The following is a 26,387-nucleotide window of genomic DNA, read 5'->3' as shown; positions in this document are numbered from 1 at the left end:
ACGTCTACGTGTATCATGCCCACTCCATCGAAGTCGGTGGTGGCTCGTAGCGGATTTCCTTAGAACTCTGTGACAGAGAGTCCAACTCGGAATCGCGGCTTCCACGCGATAGATACAGAGGCTCGTCCGTGTGAAGCCGTAGACGACGCGTCGTCGACGGTGATTCGAGGTAGCCGATGGTGTGGGAATCAATCGACCAAGTTAGATTTCCGAGAAAAAAATTATTAGACTGTGAAATTTGATGTGAATGGCAATTTGTCGATTTGTTAATATACGATTGAGAGGCGTGTTGCCTGCGTTGAATCGCAACCATGAGCGCACAAAATCAGTTGCCCAATTTAGACAAAATCTTTCGAGATGACGACGAAGCCGACTTTGTTCCCTCGGGAGGGTATGTGTTGCTTTTGTATTATCAAATACTGCACATAAAGTGCAGTAAGTTGTGTGTATTAAATGACAGCAATAGAAATAATAGTTATAATTCTTATAATTGCAGATCTAATCTAGCTGCTATTTTTGGACTACAATCGAAAACTGCAGAATTGCATTCTGCTAAACAAGTAGTACAACGTAAAAAATCTAATATTCAATATAATATACAGCAAACTGTATCACCTACTAAGACAGATGTATTGATAGCCAAAGCAATACATGCTTTTAAATTGTAATTGCATTAATTGTCAATAATTTTATTTATTTTTAAAATGTGTATGCAATTTAATTAGACATAATTAATTTTTTAGACAAAATGGGCAATACACATCTGTTGGGAAACTTGGAATGGCATTGACAGGCAATGTAACAACAAAAGTATATCAGTTAATTTTGTATAAAACTAAACAGGAATTTATATCTGTTGCTACAGTAACTCATGACTTTGTATATACTGTGCAAGCAAATAATTATGCCACTTATTATGATAATAACCATGAAAACTGGTCAATTTTGTTTGAGAATAATGAAAGTTATCTGGAGTATGCAATTGAAGTAGGATTAGCACGTTATTTTGCAACACAAGAGAAAGGAGAGACTGTAATGTATCAAGATTTAATGCCAAGTAATAATGATGTGATTGCTAAGGAAGGAGACAAAATATATATCAAATATTTTGTTGGCTCTGAGATTGTGCAGCCTTTTAAAACAAACTTTACAATGTCTCAAACAATGACTGTAGAAATATCTACGGATGAAAATTGGGAGAGAATTCTTCTCGGCAGTGGCAAGGGTTTGAAGAGAATTTTATTTTTACCGCCTAGTAAACAGGTAGTTTATTAAATTTTTATAGAATGGTATACATATATAGCAATGTATTTGCATTAAGTTATTTTTCATAGATTAGTTTAGGTCCAGGATTTCCTAAAGAAAGATATATTATGCTGATAATAGAAATAATTGATATACAAATTCAGGAAGAAACTTTACCAGTATCTTTACCTAAAAGTTTAGCAAGTGAAAAAGCAGCTATAATATCGAGAGTGGCTAAAATGGGTCAGTCTATTTTACCAAAAATACCTTTACATTCCACAACTGATTCTGAAGACACCGAGGTATTAATATTTTTTATATTTAGTATTTATAGAGTTTAATAAAATTTATGAATTATTGACTCTTGTTTGAAAAAAGCAATATCAATTTGTAGGATGATGTGCCACACAAATCTCCTTCTCACAAGAGGGTTAGTTACACTTTGCAAATTTTTTTGAGGAGATAAAATTTCTATTTCGCTAATATATTGCTTATTTTTTAGGTTGAACAGTCAGATGGTACTTTGCAAAAGAAAAATTTGTCTCATGATCCATCACATGAAAAAAAGGTCATTCCAAAAGCGGCGGAACCTAAAGCTGATGTGCTTTCTGTAGATTCTAATACTTATAAGCCATTACTTGCTGCATCCCCATTAACGCCACAATGGAATTCTCCGTACTTTGCTGTATGATTTTTTGTATATATAATATTTTATAATTTACCGACATGATTGTGAAAAATGATTAACATTTTAGGGACATTATGTAATGGATAATCAGATGTATCCTGTGTCGCAAACGGTAAATCGTGCGATACCAGCTGTTCTGGATCCTGGAACGAATATGCTTCTATCAGAAACGAGGATAGCAAACACAGAAATACGAATGGGAATGTCAAAAATATCTGATAATGTCCAAAAACTATTAGATAAAGTAAGTATATCTGTAAAAAAAAAAAATAAAAGATAATAAATGGTAATACTAATTTGTTACATATCTGTAGTTTCATGCACTCGAACTTCAAAATGCAACAACTCCAACAAGTGATAAAGGGACTTTAGATATCTCGTCTTGGAAAATGCTCTTAGGTCTTAATGCATCTCAGACAGAAATAAAAAACAACGAATTACAAAAAAACGCTAATAATGATTCAGATGAAAAAACTTGCGAGATACAGAACAGAATAAGTTCTTTAGAAAATGATTTAAAAATATCGAAAGGTAATAACATAAAACTATAATATAATTAGCGCGAAGAAGATTTCTGATAGTTACGATGTAAATTTTCTGCTGCACGCGACCAATATGTAATAATTAATAACGTTATACTGGTACACTCACCGTCAGAAATGGCATTCGTGGTGCAACGACGGCGGCTAGCGTACGTGATCTTGGCGTGATGTGCGTAGAATCTCACACGAAGTGCGCGCGTAGATGGTTGCGGAGCACCGGTTACAAAGGACTGAAAGGGAACGCGGCCTACTACACCTTTCCGCACTCGGCGGCTGAGAGAAGAGAAAATCACGTACGCCAGCCGCCGTCGCCGCTCGTCGCAGCAGATGTTATATCTGCTTTTCAGTGTGCATAACTTATGCATTTAATAATTGCATTATTAAATTATGTTACAGACGAAAAAAAATCATTGTTACAAATTAATGAAAATTTAAATAAAAAGCTTCAAGAATTAGAAGCAAGATTAACTGATACAAATAATGAATTAAAGAGAACCAAAGAAGTCTTAGACGTAGCCGAAAAAACGATTGCACGGTATAAAGAAGAAAACATCAGTTTAGAAAACAAACTTTCTGAGTATCGTAGAGAAGACCTTCTCCAAGCGGACATAGTATCTTCTAGACAAAAAGACGTAATAATTATATTTTTAAATAAAAAAAATATATATTTAAAAATTGTAAATTTTATTCTTTATCAAATCAATATATTCTTCGATTATTTTAGGTTGAGAAAAAGAACAAGGAAATTAAACAAATTATGAATAAAACATACCATACTTTATTAGAAAAACTTGCGAGTGAATCGCATTCTGAATTATCCTTTGATTATGTAAGATCAACTATAGCAAACACAATAAAGGTAAATAATATATATAAAATAAATATCATACTTATTATGGTATTATAATATAAATTAAAAATTTTATATTTAGCATATTACTTTACAAGTATTATATGAAGACTCTGATGAAGAGGCTAGAGAATCTAGAGCGGACTGTACAATTATTAAAACTAGTAGTCAAAATGAAACATCAAGAATTGAGGAACATATTGAGAAACCGGTATTATGTTTAGATTAAAATTTGTTTTAACAAAATATATAGACGCTTCATATATATATTAATATACTTTTAAAAATTCTTACACGTGTTTTATATAAAAATAATTTTTTAAAATTTATTTTTAGCTTATGCCTATATTTGAAAACGAACCACCGCCTGTTCCATCTGAAGGCATAGATGAAGTTGACAGCGATGACTAATCTTAGCATTGATCGATTTTTAATTCATTATTATTTCTGTCTAAAAGAATGTATACAATATTTTTTATTCTTAATAAACCGAAAAAAATAATAGAACTTTCGTACATTTAAAGATGTTTTTATTACAAATATATTTGTAACCCACAGAGAAGACTATAGACAGAGATGAAAATAATGTTTAAGGTATAGTATTATAAGATTTTTTTAAAAACAAAATTTTTTATTGTATACAAATTTTGTAAAGTAAAATATACAATCATTAATTCTAATTTAATCGATAATATTTACTATTACTGTTTAGTTATATACGATAGACTAATTTCTGCTTTAATCTGTTTTACTTGATCAGATAAATTTTTTATGTTTTTTGTCCTGTAAAAGAAAAAAAATGTATAACATTAAATAGGTAATCAATATCTGATAGCAATATAAATCAGTACATGATGATAGTAATTGCATTAGGTTCATCATTACCAATTAATTTGCCTTTGTAAAATTAAAGATTTAGAATTATCAAATTTATACTTATACATACATTTGATAAAGATTTTCCTTTGTTGTCTCTTCTTGATTACGTGTGAAAACAATTTCTTTTCCTTTTCCATTGGTTTCGATGCCATTTGTAAGCATGGTCTGTTGAGGGACCTTTTTTTTGAGCTGTTCAAGTCGAATTTTCATGTCTTCTATTTTTACTTTCATTTTTTGTAATTCTTGCGCTTCTGCTCTCTCAACAGACGTCATCGAAGGTTCTTTGTAATCTACCAATCTCAAAACTTCCCTTGCTCTGAAAATATAGTATAAGATTTTACTTTATCTCCTTTTACAATAATATTGGATAAAAAATTGTATTTTATATGCTACTTATTTGACATAATTATAATTACACTCACCTAGATGCTAACTCTTCTTGCTTATCTTTAATATCTTCGTATCGTTCAGCTAAACGTTCTGCGGTCTGTTTCAGGTTCTTTATTTCCGTTAAAGTGTCGAGTTCTTTTAATAGATGATTTTTTAAAGCCTTTAAGGCACGGACTTTTTTACTGATTTCCTCTCGGACTTTGTCGTGTCGAACAAAATGTTGGGTACGAAAGATATTCGTGGCATGGTACAACAACTAAAATGCAAAGAAATTATTGCATTTCCGATTATTGTTAAATAGTATTTCTACATATAGCGTTTTGTATGTGTAAAATAGAAGTTCTTAGGTATTTGTAATTAATTTTATTACTAGATAAAATTATCAATCGTTTGTTAATGTATTGTTAAACAATACAGAACGTTATTAACGATATACATGTCGGCATTTAAGCTTACCTCTAGAGATTCGCTTAAAGACATCGTGCGAGTTCCTATTTTAGTTATTGGTTGTGATACTTCACGCCTCAATAATTTTTTGATATATACATCGAATGGCTCCTTATTTACCTTAAAAATATCAAAATTTTAATACGTAAATTAAAAAAAAATCTAAATTTAATTTTATTTCTTTAATATTTCTTTAATTACTTTCTTCGTAGTGTTAACGACAGGTTCTAATTGCTCGATCCTAGGAAGGTAATACAGATCTATAACCGAGAGGTCGATGACAACACCCGTGTGTAACAATGAGATTAGAATACAGGGTTCTTGAAGAAGACCAAAACCAAGTATAGGTGTAGGCTCATCTACATTTGTATGCTTCGTTCTTGTAGAGAATAGATATTGTAGAATTGATTGATTTAACAATGAAGGTAGATAATTTTCGTTGTTATCTAAAAAAAAAAAAAATATTAGACCGGAAAAAGTCGTACGATGGTTAGATTATTTTTAATAATATAAATGTACGTACCATATACAAATTCTTCTAACTGAGAAACCATTGGCAAACTCACCATGTGAATTCCAGCATTGTGAGAGCAAAAATATCTAACACAAGTAAACACTGATAAATCCATTTTGTTCAATTATGAAAGAATATAATTTGGAGTGTTTTGGAAATATCGCTGTTATGGTCATAAAAAGAAAGATTTTAGTCTTCATTCAAAGTTGTGGATTAAGAATCAGTAAAAAATTGATCAATCGAGTTTCTATCAATCGTCGCTGTCTTGCAGCGAAAGAAACTGCGATGGTTCCGAAACATTCCCATGCATGTTATCTAGCTGGTACCGCGATTTGTTTCCCTTGTCGCAGTGAAGATGGATGGGACAGTTATATTTCTTATCGTCGTCCGTAAAGAGTAGACCCAATTCCAGTTCGACGCATTCGTAGACATAAAGCGCATCATCCGGTGTATGAAGGCTGTAGTTCGAGCCGTACTGCGACCAAGTCTGGCAAACAGAGAAAAAAATAATGTATCTTTTTCCTTCAACAATTATTCCTGTAAATTTGTCGCTTTGCTCTCGAATAACAATAACGGAAAAAAAAATAGCGATAAAAGTCCGCGTGATATGACACGTGAAACGTACAGCATTCCGAAAGATTTATTGCATGTAGTACCTTTCTGTCGTCATCGTCGTCGTCCGATATTTCGCGCAGCAGTATCGCGTGATAAATCTTTCCGGTGCACATGGCGATTACCACTATCGGCGGGGTAGTTTGCAGGCACATGATAGAGCATGAATCTATTCCGTAATTATCGTCGGTCGACGGATACATAGACAGCGAGCCCAATACCACTGGAGTTCCATAGCTAACAAATGAAACCACAATCAAATGAGAAAATGTCATTGCTTGCACAAGTGCGAGCAAATCTGAGATGATTAGTAGCATACGTTTTTATAAAAGTTAATTAAGATTAAAATTACTTGTCGCTTATATATGTATAAAATATTTTTTTTATACTTCTCTAGTAAAACGTTCCCACGAACGATTAGCACTTCGCCGTTTCCACGGAGTACCAAAATCGGCCACTCAATTTGATTCCAGTTTATCGTTTCCTTTATCTAAAAAATTATAAGAAATATGATACATTAACGTTCGCATTAATTCTACTTATATGTAGTTATTAATATTATTTCTTAATAATTAAGATCGTTAAAAATATGATAATAGATTAAAGACATAGATATTTAAATTACCTCGTCGGTGGTCTTATCAGCGAACATTTCTGGCTTCCTTAGAGTAGGGGTGGCAAAATCAAAGTCTACCGCGGTTTCGCCGAGAGACGTGAAATCCGGGATCTTCGAGGGTGAGCTTGACGGTGCACGACCGACCTTCCAACATTTTATAAGTCTTGGTGCATCGCCTAGTTCGCATTGATATAAACTGTAGATAAAGTTAAATACAATTTAAAGTCCGGCGACAATTTTTTATGCTCCCGTCTAACCATGCCGTTTTTTTTAATTACCGGAAGGAATTTTCAGATGTTAAAATCAACAGATGAGAGTCGTTCGTTGAGCCTGGATGCCATCGAGTTCGCTGAATTTCCGTGGTTGCTCCGAAGTCGCCAAAATTATGATTTCTGTAATAAAAAAGCACGCATGTAATGGATTTCTTTAATTATCTCTAATTCTTACGATAATAATTAATCCGGGCGCGTTTTTTTGTGAGTGAATGTATTTTCACAATCTTAACGTTATGAGCAATGGTCCATTGCGCGCGGAAAATTAATATTCGTAATATAATATAAATTTAAATTAAATTTATTTAAATAAAATAAAATATATATAAAATAAAGAACTTTTGTGTTTGCAATACATAATATACTGCTACGTTATTTCTCTATAATTAAAAAATTGTTGAAAAATAAATGTTAATTACGATTCATTGTACATAATTAAAATAATGGGAACGCGGATAAAGTTATCACGAATGTGAGACATCGATCCAGGCTAGACGGCTCCGCGCCTAAGCAAGGAGAGGCGCGTTCGGTCGCGTGGATGAGCATTAATGGCTTTATAATCTAATGAATTTTTAGGCCGAGCGTCGACAAAGAGAGAAAGAACAAGCGGAAAATCCAGATAGGTTTTTCGCTGAAATTTATTGCAGAGAAAGAAAAGATGGGAGAAACGGAGGGGGAGAGCGCCCGTCGCTTATCTCGCGTTTTCGGCGCCTTCCGACCGATGACCAAGACTCAAGCTTATCCGCGCCGAGATAATGATTATTAGACTTTGGGAGAATATATTCGGAATATAAATCCTGTTCTTTCATCTTTATTTCGACCTTCCACTTCGTTGTAAAAACTTCGTTCCTAATGAATCTTTCCGGAGGAACCTTTTTTTCAAGATCGCATTCTTATACGCCGGTCGGTCCTTGCAACTTTTTAAAAGAAACTTCTCAAAACGCCGCTATTATTTTGACGCTGTCTAAATAATATTCTGAATTAGCTGGCCAGTCCTTCTTTGAAAGGTATCCTACGTTTTGTTTAGTTGTAATCCTGATGCGCGAAGCTCATAATCGTTTGCGCTCCACGTGAACGTTATTATTTAATTCGTACATTTATGGAAAAAAAAAAAAGTTACAAAATTCCATCTCGGAATCTTAAATGAGGGCGGACGAGCGACGGTCACGGCAGAAGCGGCAGTGACTTAAACGCAATAACGAGTAATACGCAGGGAAGTTCCCGGAATAAAGTGATACGACACCGTGTAAGATCTACTTTGAAGTCAGGTCTGTGCCGTTCTTTGTACAAATTGCGAGAAAAGCGCAGCGCAAAAAGCCCGTCCACCGCCACCGGGGTTAATACGTTTACGTAGGAAAATTATTTTTAATTTTTCTAGACGTGCTCTCGGCCGAGAGAAAGAGAGAGAGATAGACAGAGGTGAGGTCGGGACATGAGGGTGTGGCAGAATGCGCGGCACTGCCGTGTAAGAATTTCTTAATTAGATTCGAGCAGCTGCGCGGCCTTTCATTCTTTTATTTTCGACGAAAAATTTCCGGTAAATCGCGACGGTGATGCCTGGAACCGGCCTGCGACAAAGAATTCGTGCCTTATTAAGCGCTCTAATCGATCTCCAGATTTAATCGTCGTATATTGCTTTCGACATCCTTCCCTCGTCTCTTTAACAGATCAGCACTCGCACACTATTGTTTAATTAAAAATAAATTAATATAAAACGATGCCAAAATTATTTGTGGCAAAGAGACGAGGAAAGTATAAAGAATAAAAATGCAGAGTGTCGAAACGAATACTTAATTTAATATTATAAAATACAGGCGATATTGCAATTTCGACTCGATGTGCCTATTTTATTTAATATAAACGATCGCGAAATGGATATTAATGACGTGCTCTCTTCGGATCTTTTTTCGTCGGCGACGTCGACGGATATCGAATATACAATGGGGGTCGCGAGCGCTCTTAAATGCGTTGGTCCTGTTGCCATTCATTTTATTTAGGAATATCCGACGCCATCGAACGCGAGGCATCTCCGCGTGCAACCATCGCGGTAATCAAGACAGCTTAATACCTATCAGAATATGCGAATGGTCGGGTCCGGTCTCACACGCGCGCGCTGAGCGGGGCAAGCATAAATTCTGATAATTCCGAAATTGTGACAGAACGAAGAAAAATTCTCGGGAGAGGTTGCGGTGAAAAGTGCGAATAAATCGTTGCGTATGCCTTTGTCAACGAAACAGTGGCGAGCCGGGCGGACACAGGAGGGTTGGAGTCGCGAGGGTGAGAGTCACCACCACCAACCTCCACCACCATCACCGCCACCACCACTGCCATGTCTGGCCCTTTTTTTTTCATCCCGTCCCCCTTCCTCCTCACTTCTCTATCTCTTCTACGTCCTGGCACCCTTTCTCTCTCGCTCTCCCTTTCGTCCCCCACCCTCTCGTTCTCTTTACCGGTGCGTGCGTACATTTTTATCAATTATTAAGAACTCCTGGCGCTTGTGCTGGTGCCCGTGTCGCCGTTCTGCGCGGGACGTATGTACTAACGGGGGTGTATATCCCGGAGAACGTTGTGTGCCGGTGATACCCGATGCCCGCTGTCTTTTTCTCTCCGGGCGCCTGCGGCCTTTTGCTCGCTTTTTCTGGCATGCCGCGGACATTAATAACGGCCACGGGCTAACCACCGCCGTCAACCCCCTCGGCAACGTTACCGTGTCCAGCCGCGGAAAGTGCGAGAGTAATAATAAAATATACGAAATGTAGGCGAGAGAGCGTCGTTGCGCGCGCGGAGTGCGAGCGGGTGGCGGCCGCGCGCCGAGGCCGGGCAAAACAAACCTCGCGACGTCACGGTGTACCTTTCATTGTCCGCGAAGGTACGCGGATCTCCTCGCGTTATAATAATTTAGAGCGACGCTGCGAGCCGCGGCTCCCTGATTTTAGCTTAATAGAACGCCCCGGCCGATGCGGCCGGCTTCCACCGCGTTTGTTCCGCCCCCGAGACCGTCGTTATTTTTACGAGCCGGAACTTCACGCCCGGGTCACAAAATCACGACGATTTGCATCGAGGATTCATATGGAAAATATAGGGACGACCTCGATGTCCGTCTCAATAAATTTCACTGCGTCTAATCGAGATGTGCAATTTTATTTCGTTTAATGATTGTGAAGAGTAGTAATGAAGCAAGATAAGAAAATAGGGAGCGAGATTGTTAGAGACGTCACAGATTCAATTAAGCGAATCCCCTTTGTGTCACTCGAGAACGTGCTTCGGCGAGACAATTTCCGAACCATTTGCATCTCAGTTTAAGAATCTCGATGGCGTTCGGTAATCTTTGATTCACGTGGATGTAACGGGCTGCCGCACGGCTTTGACATCGACACGCGCTCTTATAACGATCGGACCCTTCGGGGACAATGTTCAACCGTTTAATTCTGCCTGGCGAGCCGAGCTCGTAACGGCGTAATATCGTTCAGTTACTCGGAATACTTTTATTACGGCCACGCAAAAGTGCGGCGCGCGAGGAACGGGGATGGCTAAGACTGAGGGGTTGCCCGACGACGGGAGTTGGTGAGAGTTTCCGGTCCCGCCAGGCCATGCTCACGATATAACGAGGACCATTATGATAAGCAGATGCATAGATTAGACATTACTCGTTAACCCGCCTGCTCGTGACGCGAGGACACATACAGTCTCGCGCTATCAAAGGAGCTCGATGAGAAACTGACGAGCGACCGCGCGAGATCAGCGACCCTAATTTGTCATAAAACTTTGATTACTCGGTATTTCTTTCTTTCCTTTTTTTTTTAGATCAGATAATGAATAAAGCAATGCCAAAAAGATATGTCGGGATAATTTTATGAATCGTTTTAACGTGCCACGAATTGATAAGTGTGAAAAAGCTGATTAACATAATTTTAATTTAAATAATTAAATGTCTTATGTTCTACTGTTTATATTATTAATATATATGGCATCGTAATTAAGCGATCGGTCTTGTTCCCGTTGAGCGCTCGTGCTTATCATCGGCACTCGGTTACGACGGCAGTCGCGTTACACAACGGAAGTTCGCGTTCTCTCGTCCCGAAAGGGGACGAAGTACGGGCCGCTCGTCCAAGGGTGCGCGGGGGGAGGCCCATAAAATCGGGATGTTGCGCAAAATATAACGACCGACGTTCTCCTGGCGCTGGCTGACGCTCCCATCGTAATTCATCCCGAGTCTCGCTTGCCTTCGCCTTCCCGACGACACCTGCGTCGGCAACTAAGCCCGTTAATTCTCGACGCCGCGGCGCGCTCAGGCGGCGTCGCGCGTCTCCGTCGTCTCCTGCCATCGGCTCACGCCCGGTACCCTGGTTGGGGCCCACCCGGTTGCCCCGTCCTGGCACGTTCCGGTTCTCGATCTTCGCCAGCACTTACCCTCCTAGGCAGCGCGTCGTATTCGCCCCCGATGACGAGGGCGTCGAGCCTCGTTGAGTATTTCATAGCGGTACACACGCCAACGTATCGCACTTGGCGCGGGATAATTAGGCAATGTGTAATAAGCGCGAGTCATAAATATGGTTTGAGAGCAGTTAGCCGAGGCAGAGGCAGAGAGGGAGGGAGGAAGGAAGCTCTCTCGTAGACAGAATTTCAAGAAAGGCTTACGAAACTGGAATATTTAATTGTTATAAACAATTAGGCGCATTTGCGCGTGGAGTGTCTCGTCGATTGTACGCGCGTTTAGAAATGGAAAAGTATAAATTCGGTATAATATTTCTTTTCGAATAAAAACCAAGAGCAGGCGGCGGATCAATCTTCCACGACTCGACGAGATTAATTACCCTCGCTAATTATTTTCTCTTAATAATTACTATCTTTTATCTTTAATGCTAATCCTAGAGTTCCCCACTCCGCATTATTAATCTAGAGTAAAACTTTACTGCGTAATGGATTAACGAGCGACGACGATGCCATACTTTTTTTTTTTTTTTTTCTCTGAGGCTGAGGCGGAATCAGATCGCGATATCGACTTCGTATCACGCGAGCGCGTGTCTCCAGACACGAAATTCCGTTGGAAAACGGACGGGGCGTAGGTGAGCGACAACGGGAAACGGCAAACAAAGGATACCGAATGCGGAGCGCTAGGAGTGCCCGGGCATCCCCGGACCTAGCACACGTACCGTTGTAATTAAAAGAACCGACAGATGTGTCTCTCTCTTTCTCTTTCCCCGTCGGCTTTTATTTCGTTACGCGACGACGGCGACGGCGAAGCCAACGTCGACGACGACGACGACGACGAAGGCGACTAAAACACGTTTTGCGTATTTAAATTTTCTGCTACGGTGCGACGCTTGAAATTCTTTGATTAGACGAAGGTAGGAGCAAACAAATGTGCAGGCCAAGTGTGCAAGCAATTGGTGTTGTAATAATTAAACAAATTAAGATTGAGTGCTCACGAGATGTATTTCTATTTCGTCGGTAGAAAGTGGCGAATATAAGTCTACGGATGTAAGGGATATTCTCCGATTAAAATTTTACTTTCATATTTTATTTAGCTAATTAATATACTATAAACTTTCTTTAATTACCAATTAAAGTAGAGATTAAATAATTAGGATTGGTTTTCCCAAAAACATTCCAACCCCCTTCTATAAAAAAGAGGAGTCGAGAAATATTTCTGCGATGAAGTATGTAAAGATGACACGGCGGATACATATTTCCATTCATATCACGAACAAATACCGCCCGATTATATACAAGCGTGATGCTGCGCGCTTTTTAATTCCGCGCGACCTCTCATAATTCAACTCTTTCGTTAACGCTGATTCGACGAGAAATATCGTTCGGCCGGCAATAAAGTCCCAGACCGCGGCAGGCCTGATAAAGCGCGACACGCGTAAACCGTAAAACGGCTTATACGCTTTTTTCCTCGGTGTGCCGACATTTTTCAAAAGGCGCGGATATCATCGGGGACCATCTAAATCATCCCCGCGTGCGAATACAGCGCGACCCTATGCTCGGCCTCCGCAAACAATCCTCCACCCGTCTCTCCCTCCCTGCGCGATCCCTCACTCACTGCCGGGCTGCTACCGGCAAGCCGGTGATTTTCGTTAGTGCTTGCTCATCGAAAAAAATTAAAAAAAAAAGAACAAAGATAGATTCGAAGTATGGGGATCCACGGAGGACGTAGATGTTGCATGTTTGGAGATCCGGCGATTTCGTTCTCTCGCTTTCTCTCCGCGCGACTGTATATACGCATGTGCCCGGCGTAGCACACCGCGGCGTGTGGTCGCCCGAGATTAGCCGCGGGTTTATATCGGGATTACATATGTAAAACCATTAGGTTAAATCATTTTTTAAATAAACGCACGCGGCCCTCTCCCTCTGCCCGCCGTATCCAGCGGCCTGGGCTAGATAGGAGAACGATCCTCGCGCGTTTGCGTGAATGGGGGTGGAGGGAAGGGGTGAGATTCAACCCGTGGATGAAATATTCCGTAGCACGTTCAACATATGCTCGAGGAACTCCGATTGACCGTTTCTGCAGCGCGGTCGCGAAATTTCCGCGTTCGGAAATAAATGAGCTTGCACGCGTGACAGATTAGCCCGCGAGCTTTATGGCGTCCCATAAATCTGTCTTCTTTATTGTTTGTCTTTCAACTCGAGGCGGTCACAAACGTCGGAATACGCGAGTTTAATAAATATAACGTTTTTTTTTTTATGACACCTACTCCTTCTGACATAAACGATTATGAAAGCGCAAATTAGCTGATCACTCAATGTGGTCCAGTTAGTTTAATTAAAAATAACGTATGAAGCAATTTTTTTATCTCAATACACTTAAATTTTGTTAAATACTATGACATATGTGTGAAATAATTTATATACAGAATGTAACTATAGATTTTATAGCGTTTGACGCTCTGTCTATAAAAGATTTTTTTATTTAATCCGTTTAATGAAAAGTTTTTCTACTTATACTTACGTCTGATTGCCTATGACTTAATCTACGGACACATAAGACTTAATATATTTATGCCTAACTCTCAAGTTATCCAAGTATCGCATAATTCTTATATAATTCCTATAAATACCATTATATCGTATAATCCAAATTATCGCATAAATATTTAATGTAAAAAAATTATATTTAATTTTTATGTTGTAAGTATGGTCGTCGGTGGCTCGAAGCACAGCGCAAAACTAATTTTTTTTTTTTTTTTTTTTGGCCACGGTGAAATCGCAATCTGGCAGTTACATCGTGCAAACAGTGACTCGCGATACGATGGTTTTTAATATAAATTTTGAGGAATGCGTGGTCATGTGTGGAAGATATAAAATACCGTCGCCGGCGTGTACACGTTCGCGCTCTTTCGCCGCCATAAACATTACGTGCGCATCACGCCCAGACAAATATTTCTTCCACTCCGAACGCCATGTTATTCTGCATTTTTTTGTTCGATCTAAAAAATATATATATATATATATATATATATAAATTCAATTTACACCCGCGCGCATACGCGGAGCGATACCGCTCGGACTCGCGATTTTTATCAGCTTTTAAATGTCGACGTGCCGTAAAGATGACCGGTGCAATAAATCTTGAGTGTATATAAACGCAAGCCTCGCTACCTCGTCGCGTTATGCGCGATAATTTCTTTCCTGAAACCCTCGCATTCCCGCAGATTTCAGGTAGCTATACAGCCAAACACTTTACTGTATAACACAGCTGTAGCTTATCAGCGAGCAGGCGGTGAGACATACAATTTCGTTGAAAATTCAATAACGAGATTCTACGACTCCACATTTTTCTATACCAGACGGTAATTGTATCTGCCGTAAAAGCTCTTTAATAAGGTCATTAGCCGGAAGGGGGAGAAGCTTGTAGATAATTACACGTGTCCATTATCTACTTTCCGCTTCTTGCGGCAGAGGCGTTATGGCGATTCGGCTGTTTCGCGGAGCTCAGAATCTCAGAGCTCGCAGATGAAGAGCCGGCATTAGGGGTTTACGAGGCGAACACTCGGAGGGTGGTTCAGTGAGACGTTCGCGGTGCCGGCGAGTGGATTGGGTCGGCGCGGGGGAGGCAAGGGGGTGGTTATAAGAGGTGAGAATTATTCATAAATGTAGGCTGACTTTTCGCGGCTGAAGAGAGAGAGAGAAAGAGAGAGAGGAGAGACGCGAGTGGGAGGGAAGAAATAGCGTAGATTTCTCCCGCCGTTCCCGGAGAGGCTGAAATCTACCGAATATTAAGGCAGGTAAAGGGCGACGAGGCAGGAAGAAGGGCAGGGTAAGGTCCTCCAGGCCGCATAATAAACACATAACGGTAATCCTTAAAACAATAATTAGCTACGCGAACCAACCAAGAGGCAGCGATCTTACGGCGCGGCGCGGAATGGCGCCGCTTTCGCAATTCGTTGTCGAATTAATACCGGGACTCGCGATGTAGCGCTACTCACCCACACCGTGGACGCATTATGCGGTAGGAATTGTACTTACTTCCTATAGCGATTATCCGCGGAGAGTGTCGCCGCTGCTTCGGGCAGGAAAGCAAACCGTTATAGCGCAACTAAACAGTCGTTATTTACTGCTTTACTTACTGTTTTACGAGTGTATCAAACTTCTGCATTGAAATTTATAAGAATTTTTACACCTCGCGTTAAATGCGTCGATTTCGTAATATAAAAAGATTAAAAGACCAATATTTTTTATCTGGGTTGAATAAATTTTAGAAATAATTTTTAGATTAAACCGATTATCTTTGTCATTAAGATGAAAACTTAGCATTCACATTTCGTGCATCTTGCCTCTCGGCGGCACAAACAAAATCGCGAGACTTTTGATCCTGAGAGATGCTGTAAGCATTCGTAAAGGGCAAAAAAAGTCTGCAAAAGGTGAGAGAGACGTGCGGGTTTGCTCGGGAGAGTAAAAAGGGGTCGGAATGAAACGAAGTGGGACCGAAGGGGTGCGGTAATAGTTTTAATCCGGTGTCTTGAAGTCAGGATTTGGCGGCGCGGCAGTTAGTGGCTGCCAGTAAGTCCAGGCGAACCCACTTCGCGCTCTGATATCATAATCCGAATAATCACTATTATTGCTGCCATTTGCTTAATCCGAAACCCCGTCCTCCCCGCACCGCGAGTCGCAAGCCGCGGGACCTGTTATTCGGTTTCAGCACGGGGACAGCGAGAAGGACATCGAGCGCCTTATCGAAAGTTGCCCCCTGCATCTTTAAATCTCTTCAATTATTCCGACGCTCTGGAACGAGAACGACTCGAATCTGAAAGTCTGAAATGGCTGAACAAATATTCGCCTATTCGCGGAACAATCTCACTCGTTATGATTAAAAAACATTGACGTATAATATTCTCATGATGCAAACAACTTTTGAAATTATTTTCTGAATTATTTTTAACCCGCTCTTTAATCTCGCGGATCGGTTTGAGCCTCGTATTGCACATTTAGTTATTTGAAATCTCGAGACGATAACACGCTCGCAGTTCCAGGCTACGCTGCCGGCGGGTGTACCGGAAGTTTCGCCAGTAATAACGCATAAACTTCATTTAGCCTTATTTAAGCTGACTGGAAGGTGGCAGACATTAAATCTCCGAGATTCGTTCTAATGGCCGCGACCGGCTCGGAAAGCTGCGCGATCTTTCACGCGATGCGCGCACGTAACGCGTTCTATGTGTGTTCTTAATAAATTCCCTCGAATTCGCCCGGTGCAAAATCGCCTAAGTGAAACGGCGAAAAAACTTTAGCGCAAACTGCCGCTCTTAATCTGGACAGTTTGTTTAGCAGCGGCCGGTTGTTCCTCCGCACCTTGCTTTTCTCTTTCTCTCCTTTCGCCCCTTTTCTGTTCCCCGCTCTGTCCGCGCTCACCCCTTTCCCTCTCGAGAAATAAGCGGTTCGTTCGCTTCCGGAAAAAGTTCGGAATTACGAATTAGCAGGAAGTCGGGGAAGGTACCTGCATTTATTCCGAATTCAGCTTATTATGAAATTATAATGCGTGGGACGACTTAAAACGAGCCGGTTACCCCTTTCGCGTTTATTCCGTCGGTGGATTAAGAGTCATCGTATTTCGCTATTAATTACGCTTAGTAGTCAGACGCGAGTTTTTTAAATCAGCCGATGCTCATCCTCGCTGCGACTCTGTTCTACAAACTTCGTATTACTCTAGAAAAATTTATTCTCAAAATCGCCAGCGTGTATCAACGTTAATCGCATAATATCTTGTTAATTACTTAGTTCGTCTAAATTTTATTTAATTTCTTTTACGCGACCGCCACTTTATCAGTCAAAGTACTTATTCATTTAGCGCGACGGAATGAGTGTTAAACGGATTTCGCGAGCAATGTTTGAGACGCTGATCGACCACGATCGGCTGCATCGTGATCCAGCTAGGCTCGGGCAAGCGTAATCTCTAACGGCGCCCGTAATTGCGCGACGTTCTAATCGCCCGAAAGATTACGGTCGGGGGTCGGGGCGCAAAACGGGGGCGGCACACACTACCGCGTAATGTTACGCGAGACAGTAGTCTCCGGGTGGCATGTGTCGTTGATGAGGCGGTTAGTATTCAGCGGTGCTTTCCGGGCCCCCGGAACTTTTGAAAACTAACCGAGTAAAGCCACCTTAATTCCATAAGAGGGAGGCCGAAGGGGTTCCTCGGGCGTCACCGTAACACCCTCTTAATTACAGGATATTAGGACGCCTACGGCAGACGCGGCGACAACGCGGGGAGGGGGAGCAGATAGCACGATTTATTATCCGCCGCTAACCTTATCTCCGTTTTTACGAGTCGGACTTTCTTGGTGCGCGTTTCCTTTCCATTTTTTTTTTTTTTTTTTTCCTAGACAGTTCGGCGCGGAGGAACGTCGATGAGATACCGATCGCCGACATCGGTCGTCTCGATGTTAATAATTTAATCAATGTGTCTCACGCGGATATTTGAGGAAGCTTTTCTTTATTTCTTATTGAGTGATAGTTAAGCATAGTTCCCGTGGATATTTTCAGATTTGTAAACTCACGTGCAAAGAATTATCTTCTTGCCGTCTTTGAAAACGGCGTCTTTGCCCCATCGCTTCGGCAATTCCATGAGAGCAATGCCCAACCTGCCCCATAGTGCTAGCTGTGTCGCTGTTTCGTTAATCAGAACGTTTGTCACTTCGAATATCGGCGAATCTGTTGGCTGCAGCGTCTGTAAAAGAAATTAAAAAAATATCGTTAGTAATTATGTGGATATTAATTTATTCCACTTATTAACATCACCGTTTATAGTTTTATTAATATATAATATATAAAAAAGAATTTAAGATTTTCATTCAAAGTATCAGTGAGAGACAGAGGTACGTAAGATATTTCGTCACAGCTGGAATAGCATCTCGTTTCTGTAACGTGGATGCGCGAGATAAAAACCTACGAATGGAGATCACCTCGGAGGCCCGGAAGCACGTTTTCATTAATTAAAACTCTAAGAAGACAGACGAAGCGAGAAAGAAAAGTGGTATGTCGCCGATCCCGAGAGCGTTCTTGCGCGAGGTATAAATTCATTATTACACGCGCCAGTGAACACGCCGCAGGATTCCTCGCCCGATCGCGCCGGTTTCCTCCCGGCTTCTTTCTCTCTTTCCCTTTTTCCGCTCCCTTGTGCGTCTGTCTATCTTCCCGCGAGATATCCGCCCGTCCCATTGCCTCCGCCGCTTGCCGAGACGCGCATCGTCTATCGATTAAAAACTTTATAATACGATCCCGCTCCCCGTTTGTTTTCCAGTTTGATTTTTATCGTGCTGTCCCGGGAAAAGGGCAGGTGCGCAACGTCGCCCGCTTCTTTCCGCCGTCGCAACCCCCTGATATGCCCTCCCCCCCGGTTCCTATGCGCCCGCCGTTCCATCTCCTTGCCCCGATATTTAATTTCGAACTAAGTTCGCCAACGCGAACATCATTACAAGGCGGCATCCCCGCAGGTGGGGTATCGCCGTATATCAAGGAGCAATTACTTTTTTTTTTTTTTTTTTTTTTTACCCAGAGGCTGGTTAGTCCCTGGGCTTCTTCGATAAGGGGGAGTTTCCTCGTCTCGATATATCTAGTATCGTGTCTCGTGTTTAAATGCGGTTTCGCGAACAAAAAAAATGTGCGCAAAGTATGCCGCGGAATTAAGAAAATAAAAATGTTTTCAAGTACGCGGAGACGCACTTAAATGAAGTATTATTTCTACTGGCGAGTGTATTGATTCGTATAATTGATAAAAAATTCAATCGCGTAAAAGCGCGTTTGCATGGTGATTTACCTAGGACTCTCCGGTGACGGTAAAGGGATAAGGGTCGGTTGAAAGCCGGGGCGATAAAGGGTGTCGGACGACGGTGCACGCGGAAGCGACGGCACCGGAGTATGAGTAGGAAAATGGAAGGGTATAAAAGGGGTGGGTGAGTGTGAGAGGGCGAGCGGGATTCCCGAGTACCGATGCCGACACACTGGCGCGCGAGGCTGTAATGCGTTATTAATGAACACCAAGAATTTCATTAAAGATTGTTTGTATATCAAACTGTCCACTAAATTATGCCCTATAACCCCCGTGGCGCCTTCACGCGCCTGGAAACTATTGGCTGCCGCAGTGGCGTTGCCTTTTCCGAGCACCGGCGTGCTATTGATAACGCGCCAGGCGGATAAAAGCCACAATCGCTACGATAAAGAGCGAACGGGCGCCGCACCTCGCGAATATCGGCCAGGCTCATTGCGCATTTTTCTGCAGGCCGATTCGCGACTTTCTCGATCGGCCGGCGACGCACGCGGTTCCCATCGCCCATCGAAGTCAGTTATTTCGCGACCTTCGGGACATACATTATTAGAAGGGACGATATAGGTAGCTGGGACGTGGCGCGTGCGATGAGAAGCAAGAAGAGCGATATATATGTAGAGAACAAGAGAGAAAGAGAACAAGGGTTGCGAGGGCGAACGACGAAGAGGCCGAAGAGGAAAGAGAGGGACAGAAAGAGAGGGCGAAGAGGGTAGGGCATGCATGGTACGTGGGTGGAGAGATACAGTTAATCGTTGGGAAGCTATTAACTTCGGACTGGAATGCCCCATAGCGCCTCATTTCGTTCAATGCAAATTTACACCCGACGCCAACCACCTAGCACGCGCACCTCGTTCTTTTCCGGCCGCGAAAGTTTGAACTGGAAAACGAATGTGATGATCTATCAGCGATAATTTTCTTTTTTTTTTTTTTTCGGTAACATCGGTTTTAGATGTGACGTACACCGTATGTATATACAGCGTCGGCCGGTTGCCGAAGACTGTTACACACGCTAGCCGCTGTCGCCGCAGATATGCAGTAATAAAAAATTAATTAGAAATAGCAGAGATATAACTTTGAAAAGCCGAATAACATTTTTACTTCAAGGCGCATGATATAAATGCTTCAAAAACAAAGAATCGAATATAAACGTGTAATAATTTAATTTTTTTTTACGATTTTTTAAATATTAAAAAATTTCGAGATATTTTACAAAAAGATAATTTGGTATAAATACTATATGATTGACGTCAAATGTATAAAAATAGAAAATATGTATTTAAGTGAAATTCGCGAGCTTAATAAGGATCAGGACGAAGAAGATTCAGCTCCTTCAACTTATCCAATTTGGTTGCCTCCTGTAGACGATCAACGTCGTAATCGGTGACCCGGTTCGCAGCTTCATGAAACTTGGACCCTTCTGCTTCCATCGCCGCCTCTACCTCTTTCTCCCCCTTTCTTCCCCCGATCGTGCCATCGTGATGTTGCCTTATTAGTTTAGAACTTAGGTTTACCGTAAAGTCGCGCGTGTCACTTATGATCAAAGCTTGCCAGACGAGTCTGAATTTCGCTTTTCGTCGAATTGAATGTCTTACGAGCGGCCGGGGCAAATCCTCAGCTTGTGATAATCGATCCCCGTTATTTTACATACTCGCGCGTATAACTTTTCAAGATGGAAATAATTTCCGAAGTTCATTCTTGAGCGAAAATTTATAAAACGTCGCAGGCAAACATAACGAAACATTTATTCGCTGCGCCCGCGATGGTTTCGTCTAATGGAAAAGCGCGGCGCAATCTTTGACGATGTATTCCATTCGCATTGCAGCGTTTAGAGATTGTTTGCTCGACGCAAACATCGGTCTAAGACAAATCCCGGACGCGGGCTGTCACAGCCGGCCGAAATATCGCTGGGCGCGCGCGACTTAACGCGCGAAATTGCGCGCGTACGCCGAGGCGGGCCTGACAAATGGCAACGTAACGGGTGCTCAAGATACACATAGTTAACAGCGAGATGCGGCGCGGGTTGACTAACGACGTCGGGCGTTCTCGCGTTATATAATTTCAAAACACACGCGCGGGCACGCGGCCGAAATGTCGCGTATAGAGGAGAGAACGTGAAGGGTTGACCCCGACGTGCGGAACATTGCGAGCGCCGTGACAGCGCCTTAATATGAACAAATGCTGGACTATATCTCAGCTTGGGTTTGCTTTGCATTATTCGGCTAACATCCTCGTTTGCCATCCTTACGCAGATGCCTTACATTATGACGATCGCTCTTCGCGCGAAATGGCCGTACTTCTCTTTTCACGGGAACGCGCGTGGTACCGAATGCGAATTAATACAGATGTAGGTGGAAAGCGCGCGGAGCTTGAGTGCCGGCATTCAGACGCGCGACTCTGAAACCGTAAGCTGGCCACGTACTCCCGAAATAATATATTTCACGATAGCGATAGCAATAGATTACGTGTTGATTAATTCGTGCAATAATGTCGCGCGCTACAATTGCCACGATCAACTGAATAGCACTTGGATTGATAGACTCCTCGTTTTGCAACGCGTTGGAAGGGAAGGGCGGAGGAGGAAGAAATTCGAGAAGGGAAAAACGTTTGGAGAATGAGATAAGAAGGGTGGATGGCTCGGGATATAAGTCGGATTTTAAGAAACCGTGACAAGACTTGAGATGTCTATCCGACTGGTGCTTAGCGAGAATTCGCGCAACGGCGATGTTAATGGGTCCCGTTTTCGCGGAGGGGAAAACGAAGGGAGAGAGCGGTATAGAAGGAGAGCGAGAAATGGGAGAGCAGAGGCGAGGAAATACGCGGACGAGGGAATGGATGTGTTCGCATTATACCCTCTGTTCTTTTAATTTCTTCAAAGGGCCCGACCCCGCGACACCCCGAAGCATCTTCGCCGAAGCTGCAGTCCCCCGCTCTCCTACCCTCGCCTCCGGATTAATAAGGCGTCGACAATGTAACGTCTTTTTTTTTCTCTCTACACCCCCGAACGGGACGGCAGACAGTTACCTAAAGTGAATGAAGGCTCTCGGTAAGAGGAAAAGCAACAGGGAGGGTACTCTTTTACCGGTACTTAGCGGCGGGATGAGCCGAGCTGCCGTTAATAAATGTGTTTCTAACAGTGAAAAAGAAAAAGACGGAGAAAGGAGCAGGAGAGAAAGAAACAGCAGCGCGGAACATGGCACTCTCTCGTTAGGCTCTGCCAACGACCCCGAGGAATACGTCTCAACGAGGAGAAAACTTTTAAATACACGGAGACGTCATTCGTCGACGTCAAAATCGGTCTCGTTGTCTCTTTGTCGAGCGAAAAATCGATTGGAGAGTAATCTTTAATAAGTAATTATCGAGTTACATGAGTCACTTTTTAATAAGCAAACGCAGATATTCTACATAAAGAAATAAAGATAAAATTTTTGATTCCGAATTCAGTCGCGATGATTAGTTGAGCTCTTTTATGTCGAAATGTGAACGGATCTCGCATAACAAACGCGCCGTTTCTTCTCGCTTAGTCAACGCATCGATCGCGGAACATTATTTGCCGCGTTTTATCGCGTGCGGACAATTTCGGGTACGACGGGACGTTGATAAAGGTCAGTTGATTTTCGGGGCCGCGGTTCCGGAACGGCACCCCGCCGGCGGAGTAGCCGGGGTTAATGAATCGACGTAATCAGGGGACCGCGGGGTTAGGCGACGAATGACAATCGAGTTTTGTATTAATGCCTGGCCGCGCCGCACCCAGCGGCGGACGACCATCAGGCTGATCGCTCGTTTAATCAAGCGAGCCGCTAACGCGATTAACTTATTGCGTACGCGTTTGCCATTGCGTACACACGTGAGACACGCGTGAATCAGCGATATGCGCGAACCGTAATTGCCATCACGGTTACCCGCTTCCGCCTTCTCTTCGCTCTGCCCTCGTGCACTTCCGGTGGCTTTACTCGTGAAAAGAATTCGCTAATCACGGGGCACGTTTTGTTCCGTCATTCTTATTCATTATTTTAAGCTCACTTGTTCGAATTTAAATACATTTCGTCTCACGCGGAACGAAGCTCGTGGATCGCTTTATTAAATTACATTAAGATTTTTTTTTCCACGATGGATAGTTCTTACGCGAGCCGTGATCTTTCTCTCTCTTCGCGCCAAGAAAAATTCCTTTCGACATATCGTTGCGGTCGTCCACCGGCGCCTCCGCGGTTGATATACTCATATTTTCTGAAGCGAAGATATGCGCGCTTTATATACACGCACTTGGACACACGCCCTCCGGCCGGACGTCCAAGAACGAAGGCGCCGATGTCTGCATGCATGACCGCGACGTGCACATAAACGCGAATGTCCGCGAATGCAACCAAGCAAGTGCTTCGGCCGTAGATTACGACACGCAATTTGTAAAAATACAGGTCGACTTACGTCGTCTGCGCCAGTACTAAACAATTAACGTTCTCCTGTATATATATAAATTGTGTATAATATAAATTAATAAAAAAAAAAATTTTATTAAAATCTGCTTTAATGTTCGTTCATTTATTTATATTTTAAACATCGATGGACCGCTTAATCATTACCGGAGGATTTAAAAAATCGGCGGCTCTTGCGGATTTTTATACCCGGCACGATGTCCGTCGCTTTTCCGGCTCATTTCCGCAAGTAAAATGCACCCGTTTAGTTTATACTTCGGTCACGAGGCGCCAATGTCCGCACGCATGACCGCGGCATGCACATAAACACGAGCATCCGGTGAATAGCCCCGCAAACTCCGTACAATGTAAGGATCGGTAGGTGGGCGCGGAAGATTGCCGCCTGGACCCTTGCCGCGGCTGAAGCGCGAAGAACGGGAGCGAGGGGTGACGGAACAGCGGCCGGGAGTTGACGGCTACACGGGGGACGATATAGAATTTTAATATAGTGGTTTACGAGCGCGATTGTCCGCCATTTTACGGGAGGCCATTTGAATTCTTAGATCTGCATACTTTGCGGAATTGCGTGGCCTGGCTGGCACGACGATGGGTTAGCGTCCTCGCGCAGCACAGATAGCACGAGGCTATTCAACGTATGAGGAAGCCCACCGGAGTGCGTGTCCATATAAAGGGTGTCATGGAAATTGCGGGTTTTTCCCTCCCCCTCGCGACGCTAAAGACGAATATCGGATTGTCTCCTAATTGTCAATAATTAATTAATTAATCAGTCGGTTAATAAAATTGTTAATTCAACTTGATACAATTATTCCGTTGAAACAAGGTAAAAAAAAAAACTGAAGCAGAATTTCCATTTTTTATCCGAGCTTATAGCCCCAAAATGAAATATCTTTGCGCTGAAAACGACCGATTGTATTCTTTTCAATTTAAATATATTAGTTTAGAGAAAGGGCTCGATTTCTGTGGCACCCTGTACATAACTGTCACAACAGAGCGTTGCATCACGCGAGCGTTCAAACACCCCGGGTCGTTTCTCTATATTATGACTTAATAAAATAATAACGTAAAGCCTCGAGGCACGGAGGCACGGTTCGCACGGGTGCGAATTGTCGGTGGCAATTGCGAGCGTGAAATCACCGGCGGGACGGAAGGGAGAAATTCATATAGCCCGACAGCGATGACCGTCATTTGATTATCATAGAATTCGAGTTTGTTCGATTTACTGGTGGATTATTAATTTTTCTACTCGCAGTTGGACAATAGGGATAGTAGGCGCGAATATTTTATTGTATTTACAGAATTTTTATGCCCAGGCTATTCGATGCCATTCCGGGGAGTTGCTGAAGCACATTTGCATACGAATAATAAAACCTACTTACGTTTTTAAAGCGAAATGTATTTCACGGCCGGCAAAAACCGCTTTACGATCATCCGTCGCGAAAGAGCGAACCCTTCGCTCTGGAGGTTAACTTTCGGCCTCTTTCCGCTCCCGCGATTCGAAATTAATGGTTCGGGGATCGAGGGGCCTCATTTGGCGCACCTTAATCAGACGAGGAGCCCTTTAGGTATCCGTAATCGTCCGAATGCGCGTCTCCGCGGGACGAAGATGACAACGGGGAGAAGATAGAGCGCGCCCGAGAAAGGGCGATGGGTAAAGTGCGGGGGATGGGAGTGAGGAAGCGGAGAGCTCTCGCTCTTGCGATATAAGCCGTATCAGTTATAATTTATAATGTTATGGCGATTTTATGTATATCTTGCCTCGGCCTCGGCTTCCCCCGCGCCGAGAAGTATTATTTAAATTAAACGGGGCTAAACTAAGCGAACCGGGGGGCCCGTCGAAGTGGCGGAGAGGCGCCGCGCGGCGGTATGCAAATTATTATCGCGGGGCGATAATTTAAATGCATATTTCGCCTCCTATATCATTTTATTATTGCCAGCCAAGTTAAGTCGGTCCGTGGGCTAACGTTTACGAGAACGGCGCACTCGCCTGCCGCCGTTCGGGGGTGCCCGTGGTGGCGAACCACCATCGCCTGCTTACGTGAATTCTGTATTAGAAACGCTATCGAAGCGTTTTCCCCGTATTATCCGTATTGTTCACCGCCTCTAGCGGCATAATATACCGCCGGCGAATGCGGCCAGCGGGCAGGATTAATACCCGAGGACTAATTGTGTACCACAGGAAGCGCTGGCTCATCCAGCCCCACAGCCCCATCTTCGAGATATCCTTAACGCTGCTGTGTCACTTAGCGCTCAATGAGTCACCCCGACTCATAACGATATCCGACGAATAAATTCTACAAGTAACATACGACCCGGCATCCTTTAAACGTGCATTAAATTCGAAATAATAATAGCGATAGATAGAACTTAAGATTATTCGTTTGCAAGCTCAACTTGCTGAAATTTGTTTCAAAATTGTCGTAAAAAAAAAAAATAAATAATTTTTAATCAGAAATGTTTTTAGAGAAATTTTTCTTGAAGAACCTTTCCTATTTTGCGCATGAATTCCGGACGATATATTAATACGGCGTGGATTTAAAATTTAACAATGCCCGAGCCACTTTAGATTTAGCGCGGATAAATTACCGTATGCGTTTTGCAAGCAATGCATTTCGAGCACGTATGCACGCCCGAAGAAAG

General features: G+C 42.4%; 2 protein-coding genes across 2 annotated transcripts in view; one reads left to right on the top strand and one right to left on the bottom strand.

Annotated features, from left to right (window-relative positions):
* Window positions 1-4: 4 nt before the first annotated feature.
* On the top strand, window positions 5-3,832 carry LOC139106648 (FK506-binding protein 15). Its single transcript, XM_070663590.1, has 12 exons — window positions 5-391; window positions 497-664; window positions 744-1,263; window positions 1,335-1,547; window positions 1,640-1,675; window positions 1,748-1,930; window positions 2,001-2,177; window positions 2,248-2,464; window positions 2,872-3,107; window positions 3,200-3,334; window positions 3,408-3,536; window positions 3,662-3,832. The coding sequence occupies exons 1-12, from the start codon at window positions 312-314 to the stop codon at window positions 3,734-3,736; spliced, it is 2,169 nt and encodes a 722-aa protein (XP_070519691.1). The 5' UTR covers window positions 5-311; the 3' UTR covers window positions 3,737-3,832.
* Window positions 3,833-3,919: 87 nt separating this feature from the next.
* Mbo (nuclear pore complex protein Nup88) overlaps window positions 3,920-26,387 on the bottom strand; it is a 54,998-nt gene continuing 32,530 nt past the window's right edge. The window contains exons 2-13 of the mRNA XM_070663591.1: window positions 18,053-18,222; window positions 7,062-7,175; window positions 6,793-6,979; window positions 6,557-6,657; window positions 6,212-6,404; window positions 5,882-6,042; window positions 5,565-5,641; window positions 5,243-5,487; window positions 5,051-5,161; window positions 4,627-4,850; window positions 4,272-4,520; window positions 3,920-4,108 (exon numbers count right to left, since the gene is read on the bottom strand). Of these exons, the coding sequence (XP_070519692.1) occupies window positions 4,027-4,108; window positions 4,272-4,520; window positions 4,627-4,850; window positions 5,051-5,161; window positions 5,243-5,487; window positions 5,565-5,641; window positions 5,882-6,042; window positions 6,212-6,404; window positions 6,557-6,657; window positions 6,793-6,979; window positions 7,062-7,175; window positions 18,053-18,222 (1,914 nt within the window). The 3' untranslated portion in view covers window positions 3,920-4,026. The remainder of the gene's footprint in view (window positions 4,109-4,271; window positions 4,521-4,626; window positions 4,851-5,050; window positions 5,162-5,242; window positions 5,488-5,564; window positions 5,642-5,881; window positions 6,043-6,211; window positions 6,405-6,556; window positions 6,658-6,792; window positions 6,980-7,061; window positions 7,176-18,052; window positions 18,223-26,387) is intronic.

Source organism: Cardiocondyla obscurior, linkage group LG11 (genome assembly GCF_019399895.1).
Source record: "Cardiocondyla obscurior isolate alpha-2009 linkage group LG11, Cobs3.1, whole genome shotgun sequence".
Taxonomy (NCBI): Eukaryota; Metazoa; Arthropoda; class Insecta; order Hymenoptera; family Formicidae; genus Cardiocondyla; species Cardiocondyla obscurior.
The sequence above is the reverse complement of the archived record's forward strand: the minus strand, read 5'-3'. Positions and strand labels throughout refer to the sequence as shown.